This window comes from Osmerus eperlanus, chromosome 3 (assembly GCF_963692335.1).
Source record: "Osmerus eperlanus chromosome 3, fOsmEpe2.1, whole genome shotgun sequence".
In the NCBI taxonomy this organism is placed as follows: Eukaryota; Metazoa; Chordata; class Actinopteri; order Osmeriformes; family Osmeridae; genus Osmerus; species Osmerus eperlanus.
In genome coordinates this window covers 17,828,751-17,844,162 of record NC_085020.1, presented here as the reverse complement: position 1 = coordinate 17,844,162, position 15,412 = coordinate 17,828,751, and the positions used below count along the sequence as shown (strand labels likewise).

The following is a 15,412-nucleotide window of genomic DNA, read 5'->3' as shown; positions in this document are numbered from 1 at the left end:
AGAGGCCGTACGTTCCTCACGAGAGCTTACTGTCTGTAATGCTTCAGATGACCAGAAGGTGTCACTAAAGTACAACATCCAAAAACGTGAACGTAGAAAGACAAAAGAATGGGAAGAGTATCGTTTTTCCCTTCGCAAGGGTTAAACTGTTTGGCCCGGTGATGTGTTAGTGTGTAGTCTACGGTAGTAAAAGTTTGTTCATCTGTTAAGATGAGGTCATAGCTGTGGAATTGTCGGGATTTAGGTTCACTTCTTCTATCCTCTCTTCTATCCATGATATACTTGCTGTGATCTGGATCCTGCTGCACAGAACTGACTCCTTCTCAAGACTTCATGTCTGAAAGCAGATGCAGTGGCATCAAGTTCTCAGGAAGTCATATCAACCAATCATGGTCCTTGGAAACATAGTTGACCCTTGACCCCTAAACTCGCCATGATGCCCCGCGGTACCCAGCCTAATAGGAAATCATCAACATTATTAGGAAGTTACATTACTTCCTTACTTGCCTGCTTTTAAGAGATGATGCACATATGTGTAACCCTCCTTAAGAGTATGGTATTAGTGTTGCAACCCCCAAGACCTCTCACAAGATCCCAACACCGGATGTAATTCATTTCTGTGATCGTATTGTGTTTCTCCGCCCTCCAGGCCGCCAGACAGAAGATCCAGAGCCTGGAGACCAACGTGGAGGGCTTCCTGGCCCGGGAGAGCAAGATGAAGCACGTGATCCGCTCCATGGAGCAGGAGAAGGCGACTTTCCAGAAAACCATCGATAGGATGAAGTCCTGCCTGCCTCCGGACGCCCTGGGAGACGTCGAAATGACTTCCATCAAGCCAGGGGCAAACGGCAAAGCCAAGCCCACCGCCGCCAGGCCCTGACGGGAGGAGGAGAGGGCGGATGGGGCCTCGGTGAAGGCGGAGGCGAGACGGAGAGGGGAGATGGTTAGGGACTGAGAGGAGGTCAGGGAGTCGCAGACTGAAACAGACATGTCGTCATGGACACGCTGGATTTCTCCATGGCGCTCTGCCGTCTTCTGTTGCTACGTGGTCTGGGAGTTGGCAGAATGGACACCACTAGCTGCCTAGGGGCTAAACTAGGCACCACGATTCAGGAGAACAAGAAGAAGAGGACTGTGAGCCTATAGGGTTAGCCTGGGTTCCTTCACTGGAACAGCCCACTCCATATCGCTCTCTTAATCTCAATATGGTGCAACAGGCTGACGTCGTTTTTTCGTTGTCTCTCCTTTTCTATTTTCTCTATTTGTCAATATACTTGAACGTGACATGAATCGTTTTCCCTCCGTAGAGCTTTGTGAGATCGGCCTTGCTTGTCTGCGACGAGGCGGCATGGAAGCACACGTATGTGTGCAGCTTCACATTCAATGTTGGTCGTGAGACGCGTCTCTGCGCCTTCACACAGGTGCATGTGTGCCTCTAACATGCTGGAAAGGGAGCTGATGAATTACAGGTGTGTGAGAGAGGCAGACATGCAGCCCTGGCTCGCGCCTTTTCGGGAGAACTACGTTTCACCCAGAGCCGAGGCAGGATGTGAGGTCGTCGGCTTCCTGTGTGACTGACCGCGGTGTTGGCCCACAGTCAGACTGTGGAGGAGGTGGAAGCTGGTGATGTCATCATGTCGAGACCCCCTCCAGGAGGAGGAAGAAGGCAGAGAAGTGATCTGTTTTTGTATTTCTGTGTGTGTATGTGCCAGGGGTATGTGCTTATTGGAGAGAGACAGTGGAGGGGAGATAGGGAGAGAAACCACACAGGAAACATGGAAAACATAAAAAAGTTGGAGAGCAAACGGACTTGGCTGTCTGTTTGGGTCCACTAGGCGCATTACTCTCACACACACACACATGCACACACACACACACACACACACACACACACACACACTGAACCTGCTGACCTATCTAGTCAGACATTTTCATTGTGTTCCAGGAGGGTTTTTCAGTAGTCTTGTTGTTTCATAGCAGATCCATGTCTGAGTCATCATCTCCGAAAGCTAGCCTCTCTTCCGACTGAAGAGAAAAGAAACGCTAAGGCCCATTTCAGTTCTAGGTCAGTTCCAATCGGTGTTGTTCCAAAACAAACATAGCAATCTGAAACTCTAATGGAGTTAGCCAAAAAGTACATACATCCGGTTTTAGCATGTCACTAGTTGGTGTTGTGTTTCCTTCACTGAGGACTTGGGGAAAACACTATAGATCCCTGATTGGATGCACACTGTCATTTGAGGATCTTCAAACATGCTTTTCAGTCCATTTATTTGTATAGTTACAACCATTTGTTATCAGTTCAATACCCTCTGTTATACTAAAAGCAGCCTGCATAGACTGGAGTCAGGAACAAAGAAAGAAGGGGTCTTGAATCCGTTTGAGGCCGATGAATCTGACCTGACAACCTCAGTCAATGTCAAGCGGCTCTGTGACAATCAAGGTGACACAGTAAAGGTTTGAGACCAACACCCACCTGCCTAATATCTGAATGACGAGGTATTTCTCCTTGTCAGCCACGTTAAGCACACCATATCAGGAAAGTCCTTTGTTGAAGTGTTTGAAAGACAGCTAGCATACTGGGCTTTCACATAATCACTTTCTTTTTTTCCCCTTCTTCTTCTGCTCTTCTGGGTGTTCAACATTGCTGTTCAATTCTGGGGTGTTGCTTGTGGTTGGGTTTCTGCATTTCTTTTTCTCCAAAGTACCCTCAATCACCATCGTCTGCTTGGTCACACCAAAGATGTTACCCAGCTTTGTCCATCATTGATGACAATACTGTTATTGATGCATTATGTATTGTGTTTTGTTTTATTCAGTACCTTTCTTACTACTCAGTGTAAAAGCATCCATTTGCCTAAATGTACAAGCTTTACCAGATTCTAACAAGACCCACAAAAACATCCGTCTTGACTGTCATTCAGCTGCGCCCAGACTTAAGTCGTAAAAATGGGTTTATTGTAAAAACTAAGGTCAGACTCTTGACAATTTATACTTGATTGTATTCAGTACAATTAAGTACAATTAGATTGTTGGTAAAGACATCTTGGGAGAATGGATGGCGGGGGGAGTTTGTTACTTCTGTTCCAAAACTTAAGACTATGGTGAGTGTGTGTACATACAGGTTTTCAGTTTGTGCCAAAAGTCCATCCCCCCCTCTCTTTGGCCCAGTTGGGACTGTTGCAGAACTGTAAATATGCCATAGCAGTCATCAGTTTAAAGGGGAAGTACTGTTTGAGGTGTACAAATGGTCACTACTCATCTCCTTTCCCTTTAAGAGTCTATTGTAACAGTCTACAATCACTGCCTGTCTGACTGTATTGTTTAAATCACTCCAAAATGAAACACGCTGTTTGTAAAAAAAAAGATACGAAAAAAAAAGGCATTGATGCTGTTCCATCTTGAGACAAGCCTCCATAATATTCAAAGAAACTGTCACAAGAAGAAAGTCAATAAAGCCACACCTTTACTGCCTTTTCCACTCTCACTGTCTGAGTGTTCCTTCCTACCCATCCTGTCATGATTAAATGATGTATGTGTCAGCTGCAGAGAGGAGCGGGTAGGCGTTGAATACAGAGGAAATGCCAAGCTTTTTTCGAAGCTCTATTTTCAGGTACTTTTAGGGTGTTTTAGTGTCTGCATGTATCCGTGAGGAGAGAAGACCTGCAGGTACAAGACTGGACCTCAAGACAAGGCTCCTGTTGTTTTTTTTTATTCTCTGTTGCTGAAGCATTTTACCAAGAGGAAGTGAGTTGTACACACAAACACCACACACACACCTCTTGGTACAACCATGCTCACTTTTTGGCCCAGCACAATGTACAGGGGCAAAAGTTCTACAATATTAGACTACTACAATGACAGAATGCTAACATTTATGATTTGTATTATCTTTACTCCCTGAATATAGTATTCAATATAAGGGAATCATTTCAGTACAGTATGAGTAGTCACTAGACTGTTCATGTAGTGACCACACATTCTGTGGAATGTAATGATGGGGACAAGTTTCTCTCCATACATAGGCCCTGCGGCGGCCAGAGAGAGCTTGGACCGGCGTTGCTATGAGCCCACACTGATTTAGGGTGTGTGTGGGGGGGGCCTTGCACAGAGAGGGCTGCAGTGTCGCTCTACCCAACTTTTACCCCCGGAGCCTGTCACGCACATGCACATACACTATACACACACACAGTTAATCACAGAGGCCCCTCTGCGCCCCCCAAGTACAGTTATCCCTCAGCCAGTCACACACACACACACACACTACAAAACAGTCCCTTGCTTGCCTCACACCAGTTGTCCCAGAGCCTATCACAGACTCTAAACAAAACGGGCCACATTCCTGTCATATTCCCACACCTTCCTGGGAAGGGGTGGGGGGGTGCTTTGGAGGATCAGGGCCAGGCTGGACACTTCCCCTTGCCAGGCCCTTATCTGCTCTCCGCCCCTCTCTCCATCCCTCCTCTTCTCTCCATCCCTCCCCTCTTTTCCCCGGCCATCCGTCCCTCCTCTTCTGTCCATCCCTCCTCCCCTCGCTCCCTCCCCAACTCTAATGTACTCCGTGGTGTGGTAATGGAAGACTTCACTGAAGGCTTCGTTAAACCGGGGCTGTACTACATGTGCTGCTGGAGATTCTGAGGAAGAGACCAGAGGAATAATGTCATGTTCATACTGTAGAGAGCCCCAGCATTGAACAATGACTAATTGGGTAATAACACTTACATATCTGTCTGAAGAACTTCTCTCCTAGACCACTGAAGTATGACTGTGCGCGCGTGTGTGTGTGTTAGAGAGAGTGAGAAGGATCGGGGTCATTGCAGCGAGGGAAAGCTGACAGACAATGTCGGAGGGGGAAGGCTGAGTTGGAGAAAAGACTGGTGGGAGTAGCGTGGAGGGTCCTCCTGCCTTATATGGGCGGCATACTGGCTGGCCGTAGGCACAGATAAATATCTGTATGCCGTGTAAAAAGTGTGCGTGTGTCAAAAGCGATTTCCGTCCTCAGCGTGCACCTTCTACTAGTGCGGGGAAGGAGGGACAGGAGAACGGAGCGATGGGGAAGTGCTGTTCAGCACTGAAGAGGTCTGTGGCTGCGTCGAAGCAGAACTGCGTCGAGGCGGGCCCCTTCGAGGCGCAGCGGGGGGGGGGTGAGGGGGACGGAGGAGGGAGGGGGGGCGGAGAAAGGGGGTGGGGGCGAGAAGAAAGAGAGTGCGGGGGAGGAGAGAGAGGGGGCATGCAGACGGAAACAGCTGGAGGGGAGGGACAGAGACTCAGGTGGGTTCTGTCGAGTCCAGAGAGAGAGAAGCTGTCTCCCTCGAGGCTTGTACACACGCGCGCTCACACACACTATTCCCTTCTCCCTCACCCCCCACCCTTCATCAGCCCACCCTCTATGCAGCTACCACCCCCAACGGACTAGCTTACACCCCCAGCTGTAGGTTTCATCTGCCTATAGAAATGTTCTCACTCTCTTGTAAATCTTTCTGCTTCTCTTTCTCTGTTGACAGAATTTTTTTTTTTATGCTCCAGGTATAGGTGTGTTAGACCCTGTGTTCCTGGGAGGGGAGGGTGCTGAAGGAGAGAGAGAGAGAGAGAGATGGAGAGACAGAGAGAGCAACTTTGGTACTGGAGAACCACAATGAAGCCACATTTGAATACCCTCACTGTTCTGTTCCTAGTCTCCAATCCTGGGGTTGGAAGGGGGGGGGGGAGTACTCCCTGTGGCCTCCCCTGTGGCCCCTGCTGAACATAGGTAGGTACCCCGCCTGGAGAATCTCCTGATTAATGACACGCCTGTCAGCTCTCGTCATCCTCAGAAGGAGCACCTCTCTCTCAATTTTGTTCTCGCTCTTTTACTTCCTCTCTGCCTAGTCGTCCATTCCATTCCCCTCATATCTGGCCATCCTTCCTATTTTTCCTTCTTCCTTCTTCCACTTCCCCCACCCCCTCGGATTGCCAAAGAGCCATGCTACCCAGAATCCCTTGGGGCCCTCTGCACAGCTTGGGGTTTACCTGATCCAACGCCTTATTCGTCTACTGACGACTGGGGATTTTGTGTGTGTGTGTGTATGTATACAGTATGTATGTGATATCTGTGTGTGTGTGGGGGGGGGAGTGGGGAGGGGTCTAAAATCTCACACACACATACCCCTGGGAGTCTCCTTTCCCTCTGTCTATATATGTCTTCCTCCCTTTGCCCCCTTATTCCCTCTTCCCCCTTCCTCCCACTCCCCCCCCCATGCGCACATACTCCAACGTCCACTTCCAGGAAGACAGATCCACCGGCAGGTACTGACAGACGGGGACCTCAGACAGAGCCAGAGAGCAGAAAGGATGCTCCACAGAGCAGAAGCGCAGAAGCGATCCGTCATGAGATCTTATGGGGAGAGAGACGGGCCACAGCTGAGGGCTCCATGTGTGTGTGTGTGTGTGTGTGTGTGTGTGTGTGAGGTCCCAGATGACCCCAGAGGAGCTGACAGGCGGTACGTGGTTCTGCTGCTCTGTCTGTAAACATACTATTGCTGAGCCCCGGCCCGGCCCAGAGTCATATCGAAGCACTTCGATGATTAATGTAAGAATAACAGAACCACAGACAAAGAGAAGGATGAGATAGTTCCACCTCGACATACTGGCCCGGGTCCTGCATTCAATCCAGCTCACTGCAGATGGAAGATCCAACTCCTTTTGGGACACTATACAGATACCCCTCCTGCTTCCTGCTATTCAGATCTGACATTATCTATGAAAGGCTTGTGTGTGCTTAGGGAAAAGCCCATACCCTTCTGTGTATGATATCAGCGATATGGGAGGGAGGAGAGGCAGTGCTGACATCATGCTCTGTGTGTGTGTGTGTGTGTGTGTGTGTGTGTGTGTGTGTACACCGGCATACGTACATCCTCTTTCACAAGGCCACAGGGGCCCTAGCCTCCTAGCTGGCCTATGGGCAGAGTCTGTTTGTGTGAGTCACAGTGTGCTGGACACAGTCTAACGTCACACTGTAGAGACCCAGAGAAGCTCAATGAAAACAGGGGTGTGTAGGCGTGGGTGTTTGTGTGTAAAGCCATATTGTGCCAGTACTGCAAACATCCTTCCAGAACCTTCTTCTTCCACCTCCCCCATATGTCATTGATCGAGAAAATGCTCTGTTTTCAAATATTTATTGTTCTGAGCTGTGTGTGTGTGCGTGCAAGTGTGTGTGTCTTTCTGTTTTATTGTCTCGCCTTGCTTGTGCCCATGTGTCGATTTTGTACCCAGTGGCATTCTGCGGAGGTGTGTGTGACAGACTGATGATCATTTCAGGTCAGAGTATAGGGAGTCAGGTGGCTGAGCAGTTAGGGAATCGGGCTAGTAATCTGAAGGTTTCCAGTTTGATTCCCGGCCGTGCCAATTGACGTTGTGTCCTTGGGCAAGGCACTTCACCCTACTTGCCTCGGGGGAATGTCCCTGTACTTACTGTAAGTCGCTCTGGATAAGAGCGTCTGCTAAATGATTAAATGTAAATGTAATGTAAATGTAAATGTAAGTATGATGCCACCACGCCTTCCTTCCTTCATTTCTTTCTTTCTTTTATTGCTTGCTTACAGGCTCCACAGCCTAATCGCCCTCCATCCCTCCTCCATCCTCCCTTCTCTCATCCCTCTGTTCGTCGCCAGATACAATCCCTACCATGTTAACAAACGTAAAAAAACGTTGACTTTGATCTTCCTACTTCTAACTAGACAACGCCCACTGTCGACTACAACACATTACCACGCACGCAGATCTCTCTCTCTGCTTGAGGTAGTCAGTCACTCTCTCTCTCTTCCCCACCCACCCACCCACTCTTTCTCTTTCTCCCTATTCCTTTTACAGGCTATTAAATGTCTTTGTGTCACACACCCACTCTCAGCCCTCCTTCTGTCCCCCCTTTCCTCTCACTTTCTTTTTCTCATTCAAATATGAAATGGATTTATTGGCATGATGTTTTCCCTTCAAAAAGCAAGTACATTTAAGAGAGAAAAGTAGAACATATTTCTTTAATTCCAGGAATCTGGGTGTGTATGAGTGTGCGCACTTGAATTAGGCAACAGTTTCCACTTTATCACTGAATATTTTGTTTCTCACTGCCATGAAATGAAGGTAACATGGGGGCCAGAGAGTTAACGATAGGTATACTGTTGAGAGGATACCATAGAAATCTAAATGTTTCATGTCAAAATAACATCCCAGTTCCAAACAACATGTCATCAAATATACTAATTATAAGCATTTGCTGCTCTATTCAATTGTTCAGATTCTAGTTTTTACTTTCATCATTTGCCTGTATTAGCCGTATTGGAAATATTGTTGGTTCCTAATGTCTAACTAAAGATTTCAGTTGTATTATGTATGTGTGTGTGTGTGTGTGTGTGTGTGTGTGGTAGGGGGTAAAAAAAGTGATGGTTGGGTAGAGATACCTGATCTGATTATACTGCTTTAATTTACATTGCTGATAATTGTATCTAACATCTTTTAAATTATAAACATGTACTTTTCTTAAAATTATGTGGCCCTACCAGGCAAGCCTACACATTTTTGGTTTCCCCCCTTAACGATGCCCCTGTCTGTAGTAGTGGTTAATTGACAAGGTTGTTCAGCAAATCGTTTTTTGGGGAGGGGGGATTGAAAAGAGAGTTCACATTCTGTCTGTTTTCACTAGAAGAATGAGCACAATACATTGTCTGAAATGTTTACCGTTTTGTAAACAATGGAGCCATTGATCACTCACATGGGCACTTCACTAGCTAACATAAAGAAGAAAGTATCATCATCAAAATACAGGTAGAGTATACAATTTATCAAAAATATATGTCACACCCATGGCTGTGCTCTTGTTTAAGGTCATGGTTTTCCCTGGCCGAGTGTTTCCCTTTGTCTGATTACCTCCACCTGTGTCTTGTTAAGTGTCTGTGTAAGGTTTTGAGTTTGCTCGTTTGTTGTAGTTTATGTCTGTCATGGTTTCTCCCTTGTCACTTTTGTGTCGTGTCGTCCCTATGTGTGTGTACACCCTACTTGTTCTACGTGTTTTTTTGGAAGACAATAAATATATTTGTGGTTTTCGATGCTGCCCACCTTGCCTCTCCCTGCTTTTGGGTCCAACTGCTATATCTCGCCCTGATAGTATATATGTGTGTGTGTGTGTATATATATGTAACGGACGTGGCCGCGCCCCCGTCGGAGGTACACTCGGCCGACATTCGCCCGCACCTGGCATTGAACCCACCACCTCCGACATCCCACGCACGACCACCACCAGCTACGCCAACAAAAAGCTGGTGATTTGTCAGTGCAGGTGGTCTGTATATATATATATATATATATGATATTTATCGTTATTTGAGTTATTGTTTGTTTTGGTGCTTCCTGAGTCTCTCAAGTTTTATAGTCTCCAAGATTTTCTACCACTTGCTCTGCAGTGTCTGGCTCCTAACAGGTAATCCCCCCCCCCTTCTCTCTATATCTCTCAATATTTATTTCAGCAGGGGAAGGGAGAGAGAGCTCACACTTACTCATCCTGGGATAGCGGACTCCAACGAGTCCATAAGAGAGAACAGAGATCCTAGCTAGTCCACAAGAGAGAACAGAGATCCTAGCTAGTCCACAAGAGAGAACAGAGATCCTAGCTAGTCCACAAGAGAGAACAGAGATCCTAGCTAGTCCACAAAAGAGAACAAAGATCCTAACTAGTCCACGAGAGAGATCAGAGCTCCTAGCTAGGCTACAGGAGAGAACAGAGATCCTAACAAGTTCGCAGAAGACAAAATAAATCCTTATTGTAAGCCCAGACGGATAGTGATGCTGTATATTATCCACCACTACATTACAGCTGCTCCATATCTTTGTGCTGTAAGTTCCAGCTCTGCAGATTATGGCTGGAAGGGAGATATTCTTCAATGAATAATAACCATTCTGCACTCAAATGTAAACAGATACACCATGTGCTTTACTCTTCAGTAGGGCAATGGCTACTAATGATGGGAGGAAAAGAAAAAGACCATCTATCTACCCCATGTATCTTTAAATGAGGTGTCTCTTGGCTCTGCCTGATATGTGTGTGTGTGTGTGGACGAAGTGGTCTGTAACAAGCTAACACACAGCCCAACCCAGTGGAGGCAGGCAGGGCTGGGCAGTTGGGAGGCTTTCAGAGTAGTGTGTGTGTGTGTGTGTTCCTGTGTGTGTGTGCATGTGTATGTCTACATACGTGCGTGCGTGCGTGTGCTGGATGTGGAGATTGAATGGAGCCTTTCAGTTCTACTGCTTGTCTCCCCGGGGGTGAGAGACTGGTTGCCATGGTTATCCTGGAATCCTGCCGCTAATGGGTGGGAGTTTGTGTAGCTCTGGCAACCTGGCCTGTCTAGGGCGGAACACTCACTGTTTGTGTGTGTGTGTTTGTGTGTGTGTGTGTGTGTTTGCGTAAGCTCTGGGGGTGGGGTGGAGAGGGATGTCTTTCAGGACATAGGAGGTCACATATGTGCAGCTTCCATTTGTACAGGCGCGCAGACACACGCATGCACTAGCACACGCACATACTAAAACACAGGCCGTCCTGCTGTATACATCGACATGTTTGGCCATATACTGCTCTGTAGATCCCTTCCAAGCACTGTGGAATATAACCCACCTTGTGAGACGCTTTGTCTAAACTCTTCTCTGTACAACATGTCTCTGTCCAAACAGTAGCAATAGCTGATGCCACTTGTCACGCCAAGCTTGGTTTGGTTGGATATTTATCACATTCAACCACTTTTGAAAGAGACACTTTCTGTTAGTACTGTAGAATACAGTGAACATAAACAACATTGCTAATTAATTTAGTGATGAAATTATGTTCTTGTTTTACATGGTTATTGGGGGGATGGTAGCTACTCTTCCCGATGGTGAAATAGTTAGTATACTGTACTCTACTGTACTCAACCCCACCCCACCCCCATCCCCTCAAGCTACTGGCTAACTGGTGGCACTGACAAACTCACACACAGAAAAAGCACACTCACAGCCCAGCAGACACACACAGCCCAGCACAGTGCACATCAATGCCGTGGGCGAATACTCTGCAATAAAACAAGAAATACATATAACACCCTTTACTAATGAGAGTTTCCTGATAAGGTCCTGCTTCACTCTCCGCCCTATGACACTCTGGTGTCAGTCTGTGGTTGTTTTGCTAATACCGATCTTCTACAATATGTATATGAATACTGCAATGATGTGTCTGTGACAGCTGCACACAAGCCTTGAGGACAATTATTAGCTGTCAATGTTGCAGTGACATTTTGTTTTGAAAGAGGAAATGGTCCCAATTGTGATGTTTTAGAGGGCCAGCACTCATGTGCTGTGGTTCCATGTCTGCTAGTTCCACATACAGTATGTCCTGCCAGCATGTGTTTCTCATGAAGGAATTACTTCTAAATGTAATTCATTACAAGAATCGTACTTTTCAAAGCTTGTTCACCATACAGAAAGTAAATGTAGCCACTCAAAAACATTGTCAGAAGAGTGAGTGTGCTTTAACAAACGAGAATAATTGTTAGAATTATTTAGATACTGTTGTACATTTTCTGCATTTTCTATTGTCTACATGTTATATTTTAAAACTCTTATATGTTTACCGTATGCACCTTCCTGCCATAGTAAATTCCTTGTTTGTGCAAACTTGGCGAATAAAGTTGATTCTAATTCTGAGAGTCATTCTTGATATGCTAACAGTATTACTGTACATTTTCCACTAGTTTGATTATTTTTTACTCAAGACAAATCTGTCTTCTGCTAGTTCTACAGTACAGATGTCCTCCCAGCTGGGATCTGTCTTGGAACGCTGGTCCTAACTCTGTTTGGACCCCCATCGATTTCCAGACATTTGGCTTCAGATTCCCTCCTGTCTCCCTCACAACCTGCAGGAGCAGCCAGCTCCCTGTACCTGGGAAGAATTATTGAGAATATTTCTCCAGTAGAACAATCCAACCAAATCCACCAAAGCAGTATTGGTGATTGCGACCAACCCACATTGTGGGCCCTAAAAGTTAGCCTTAAGGCAAGAGGATGAAATCATTTGTTGGGAAACATGCGGGTGATTAATGCGGTGTGGTGTTATTCATATTGGAACGCAAACCCTCTCTGACAGGAATGAGCCCTGGAAACACACACACACACACACAGACCTCCCTCGAAACCCCAGTGAGACGAGGCTCAAGAATGTGGGCGGGGGCTTGTGGTGAGGACCCCAGCGAATCTGGAGGGGTGGGGGGGTTGCAGGGAAGGGGAAGGGGGGGGCAGAAGGACCCTGGGCCCTTCCTCCTTTGCTCCTTAGCCCAGATGCCTGCCAGGCAGTTATGTAAGACAGTAAACACTCAGGCGTTGTTACAGAGCGCCAGGCCAACCAAGGGCCAGCCAGCCAGCTCTGAAACCACCACTCTCTCTCTTCTGCTCTATCAAGCCTCATTACTCACTGATTATACAAGTACTGGGAGAGAGATGGAGAACCAGAAGTTCACTTTGTCTACCCAAGAAAGTGTCTGGACGAGCTGAAATGTGGATTTTCTGCAGTTGAGATGAAGTTCGGCGATCTAGAAGTTGCCTCAAAATGGGACTTCCGAACACTTAGTCACATCGTCACAGGATTGAGTCTTGAGATGAGGAACAGATCTCCATCCAAGCCTTTTCCACTCCTTCTTTCATAGTTTTTTTCTGCTAACTTCAGCTCTCTAGTCTCAGCCCAGTGGCTCTCCTAGTACATCCTGTATGTCTCATTCTCTTATGTAATGTACTGTATATCATACATTGCTCCAAGCAGCAGTGACAGCTATCCTAAATGGTAGTTCCTTGCATCTCCCTCCATTGCTATCCGTGCCTTTATCTCCATGACAGACTTTGTTAAAAAAACGACTTAAACGGGTCAGAAAAACATTCACCCCAATCCGTTATTTTTGCATGTTTCACCCCCATCTGTCTCTCCCCCTACTCCCTCCTTCCAAAGTTTCCACTCACTACAGCCCAGACAGTCTTCTCCTGACTCCTCGCCACCCCATGCTCTCACTGTCCAACTATTTAACTAACCGCAGGGAAACAGCTTTAATTTCAGCTCAGCACTCGGGCCCCGCTTGGCCCTGCTCAGCCCAGCTCCCCATTTAGTCCTCCCCTCTCCCCCTTAGGGGTCTTTTTGGAGACCTTGTGTGAGTTAACCCAAACAGCCAAACTCAGCTAGAAAGGTATATCTGAAAGACATCCTGCCAGCCAGCCAGCCAGCCAGCTAGTCAAACAGTCATCCAAGAGCTAGTCAGGCAGACAGACAGACAGACAGACATTGGCCCCTGCCGCTAGCTCGGGGAGACCCAAGGGACTCGTACGTCAGTCAGACGAGCGTCTCTTAGGGGTGGTAAGGTTAGTTATAGCTCTTTAAAAGCTGCTTTCCACCTCATCCATCCCTAGTGAGGTACTCTTGGACGACTTTCAGTTGGTGGCTGGACATAAACCCACACAAAGACAACACACACATAGCTCTTCTGGGTTCACTCATTCCTCTTTAATACTTGAGCTCAATAGGAACTGTTTGCCTGCATAGACCAGAGGACCATCTGTCTAGGTGTCTGCTGTTTTAGTGGTTAACTGGCCTAATACAATTGATTATGACTTAGTATTTGAATACAGGATGTGAAGTGCTTACAAATACCCATGTTCAAACATTGTCCTTCAAATGTCCATACAGGTCCTTCACAGATATGTCCAGAAATAAATCCAGCATTTTTGTACCATTAGCTGTGGGTTATTCATCTCTAAAGCGAGGCTGGGCTGAAGAAAGATAATAACAACCGCTTCCAGAGAGGAAACTTACTGTCCAGGCTCTGAGTATGTGAGTGCTGAGTGTGCGGTTCCTGGAGTCTGGATGAAGGAGAATTCATTGCTGGTGTTTGAGAAGGGAGGGCCCACACCAGCCACCCTGGGGGCTTGTTATCCTTCTCCCAGGTCAGGGTATGGGGGGGACCAACTGGCTTAATGAACACCCCTGTCCTCTCTTTGTGTGTGTGTATGTGAGCAAGAGGGAGAGAGAATAAGTGCTCGGGAAAGATGGACAGGGAGAGAGGGAAAACTGTGTGACTAAGGGAAAGAAGGGTGGATTAATGAACTCTTGTACAGGTTTTCTGTGTGTGTGTGTGTGTGTGTGTGTGTGAGAGAGAGAGAGAGCGACAGAGAGGGAGGGAAGGGTTGGGGTGTCTAGGTGGCCTAATGAACACTCCTGTCCGCTCCCCACTCAGGTTCCAATCAGGACATACACTGTGCACAACCACCCCCTTTGTGTGTGTGTGTGTGTGTGTGTGTGTGTGTGTGTGTGAGTTGCCTTACTAGCAAGATGTTACTGGATGCAGTAACTAAATAATTGATGTGCAGGAAAGTGTGGATTTATCAACCTCCACACCTCCCATTGCAGCCTCTCTCAGTCTGGTTAGGAGGCGAGGCCAGGGTGTGCGAGTATCAGAGACTGTAAGTGAGGCTGAGTAATACTGGTCAGAACTCTGCTTTCCACCAATCTAGTACCACCAATTCAGTACAGAAAATACAATCAACTGATCATTCACTATTCTTGCAATACCAGCGCTTCTTTCGTTCTAAACTGCTATTTTCAGTCAATTACGACAATGCAGTAATTATCTGTGTATTAATTTGTATGAATATGTCTGGCCTGGATTTGACCCACTCCATTGGTGTGAAGGTGCATCACTATACTATAGGTGTATAATGTGTTCAGTGGAAAGTCAGTAGGACTAGTAAGATGTAAACCCCCTGAAGGGTTAGGTCCAAGCGTGACCCGAAACATTACAATGGCCGAGTCTGTGATGGCTGGTCCTGTTAGATTAAAACAGGGGTCCCCAAACTACGGCACACATTTGGACCGGCCCTCTGAACAATGCCAGCTACTTTTTTTTCTTCTTTTTAATAAAAAACAAAAAACAAAATAAAGTTTACACTGATTAATATGTATAAGTAAGTAAATGTTTTGATTTCAATAGCAATGAATATGAAAAAAGGTCATTACGATAGTAATAATGCTCTTTTAATAGGCTATATGTCCCTTGATATGTACGGCGCATAACAAAATAATAAACTAATCTTGCATAATGAAAACATTTAAAATCATAATAACATTTCCACAATAATACTGGTTCTCAGGGCGGGACCCTCAGACCAGCAGATTTCGTCCCCCCCAATGTTGACTCCATGGCTACGGCCTTGCTCCGGCCCATGTCATTATCTGTTACAGACCGACCCGGGCCCACATTAAAGAAAGGAAAAATGATCTGGCCCTCGCAGAAAAAGGTTTTGGGACCCCTGGATTAGAACATGGCCACCCAACACCAGGTTATAAAACTGAGGCTTGAAATGTTCTTTGCACATTATACACACA

General features: G+C 46.6%; 1 protein-coding gene across 5 annotated transcripts in view; it reads left to right on the top strand.

Moving 5' to 3' along the window:
• tbc1d4 (TBC1 domain family, member 4) overlaps positions 1-3,481 on the top strand; it is a 28,839-nt gene extending 25,358 nt beyond the window's left edge. For all 5 annotated transcript variants that reach the window (XM_062457579.1, XM_062457578.1, XM_062457580.1 and 2 more), the window contains one exon: positions 650-3,481. In XM_062457579.1, coding sequence (XP_062313563.1) covers positions 650-880 — 231 coding nt within the window. In that variant the 3' untranslated portion in view covers positions 881-3,481. The remainder of the gene's footprint in view (positions 1-649) is intronic.
• The last annotated feature ends 11,931 nt before the right edge of the window (positions 3,482-15,412 follow it).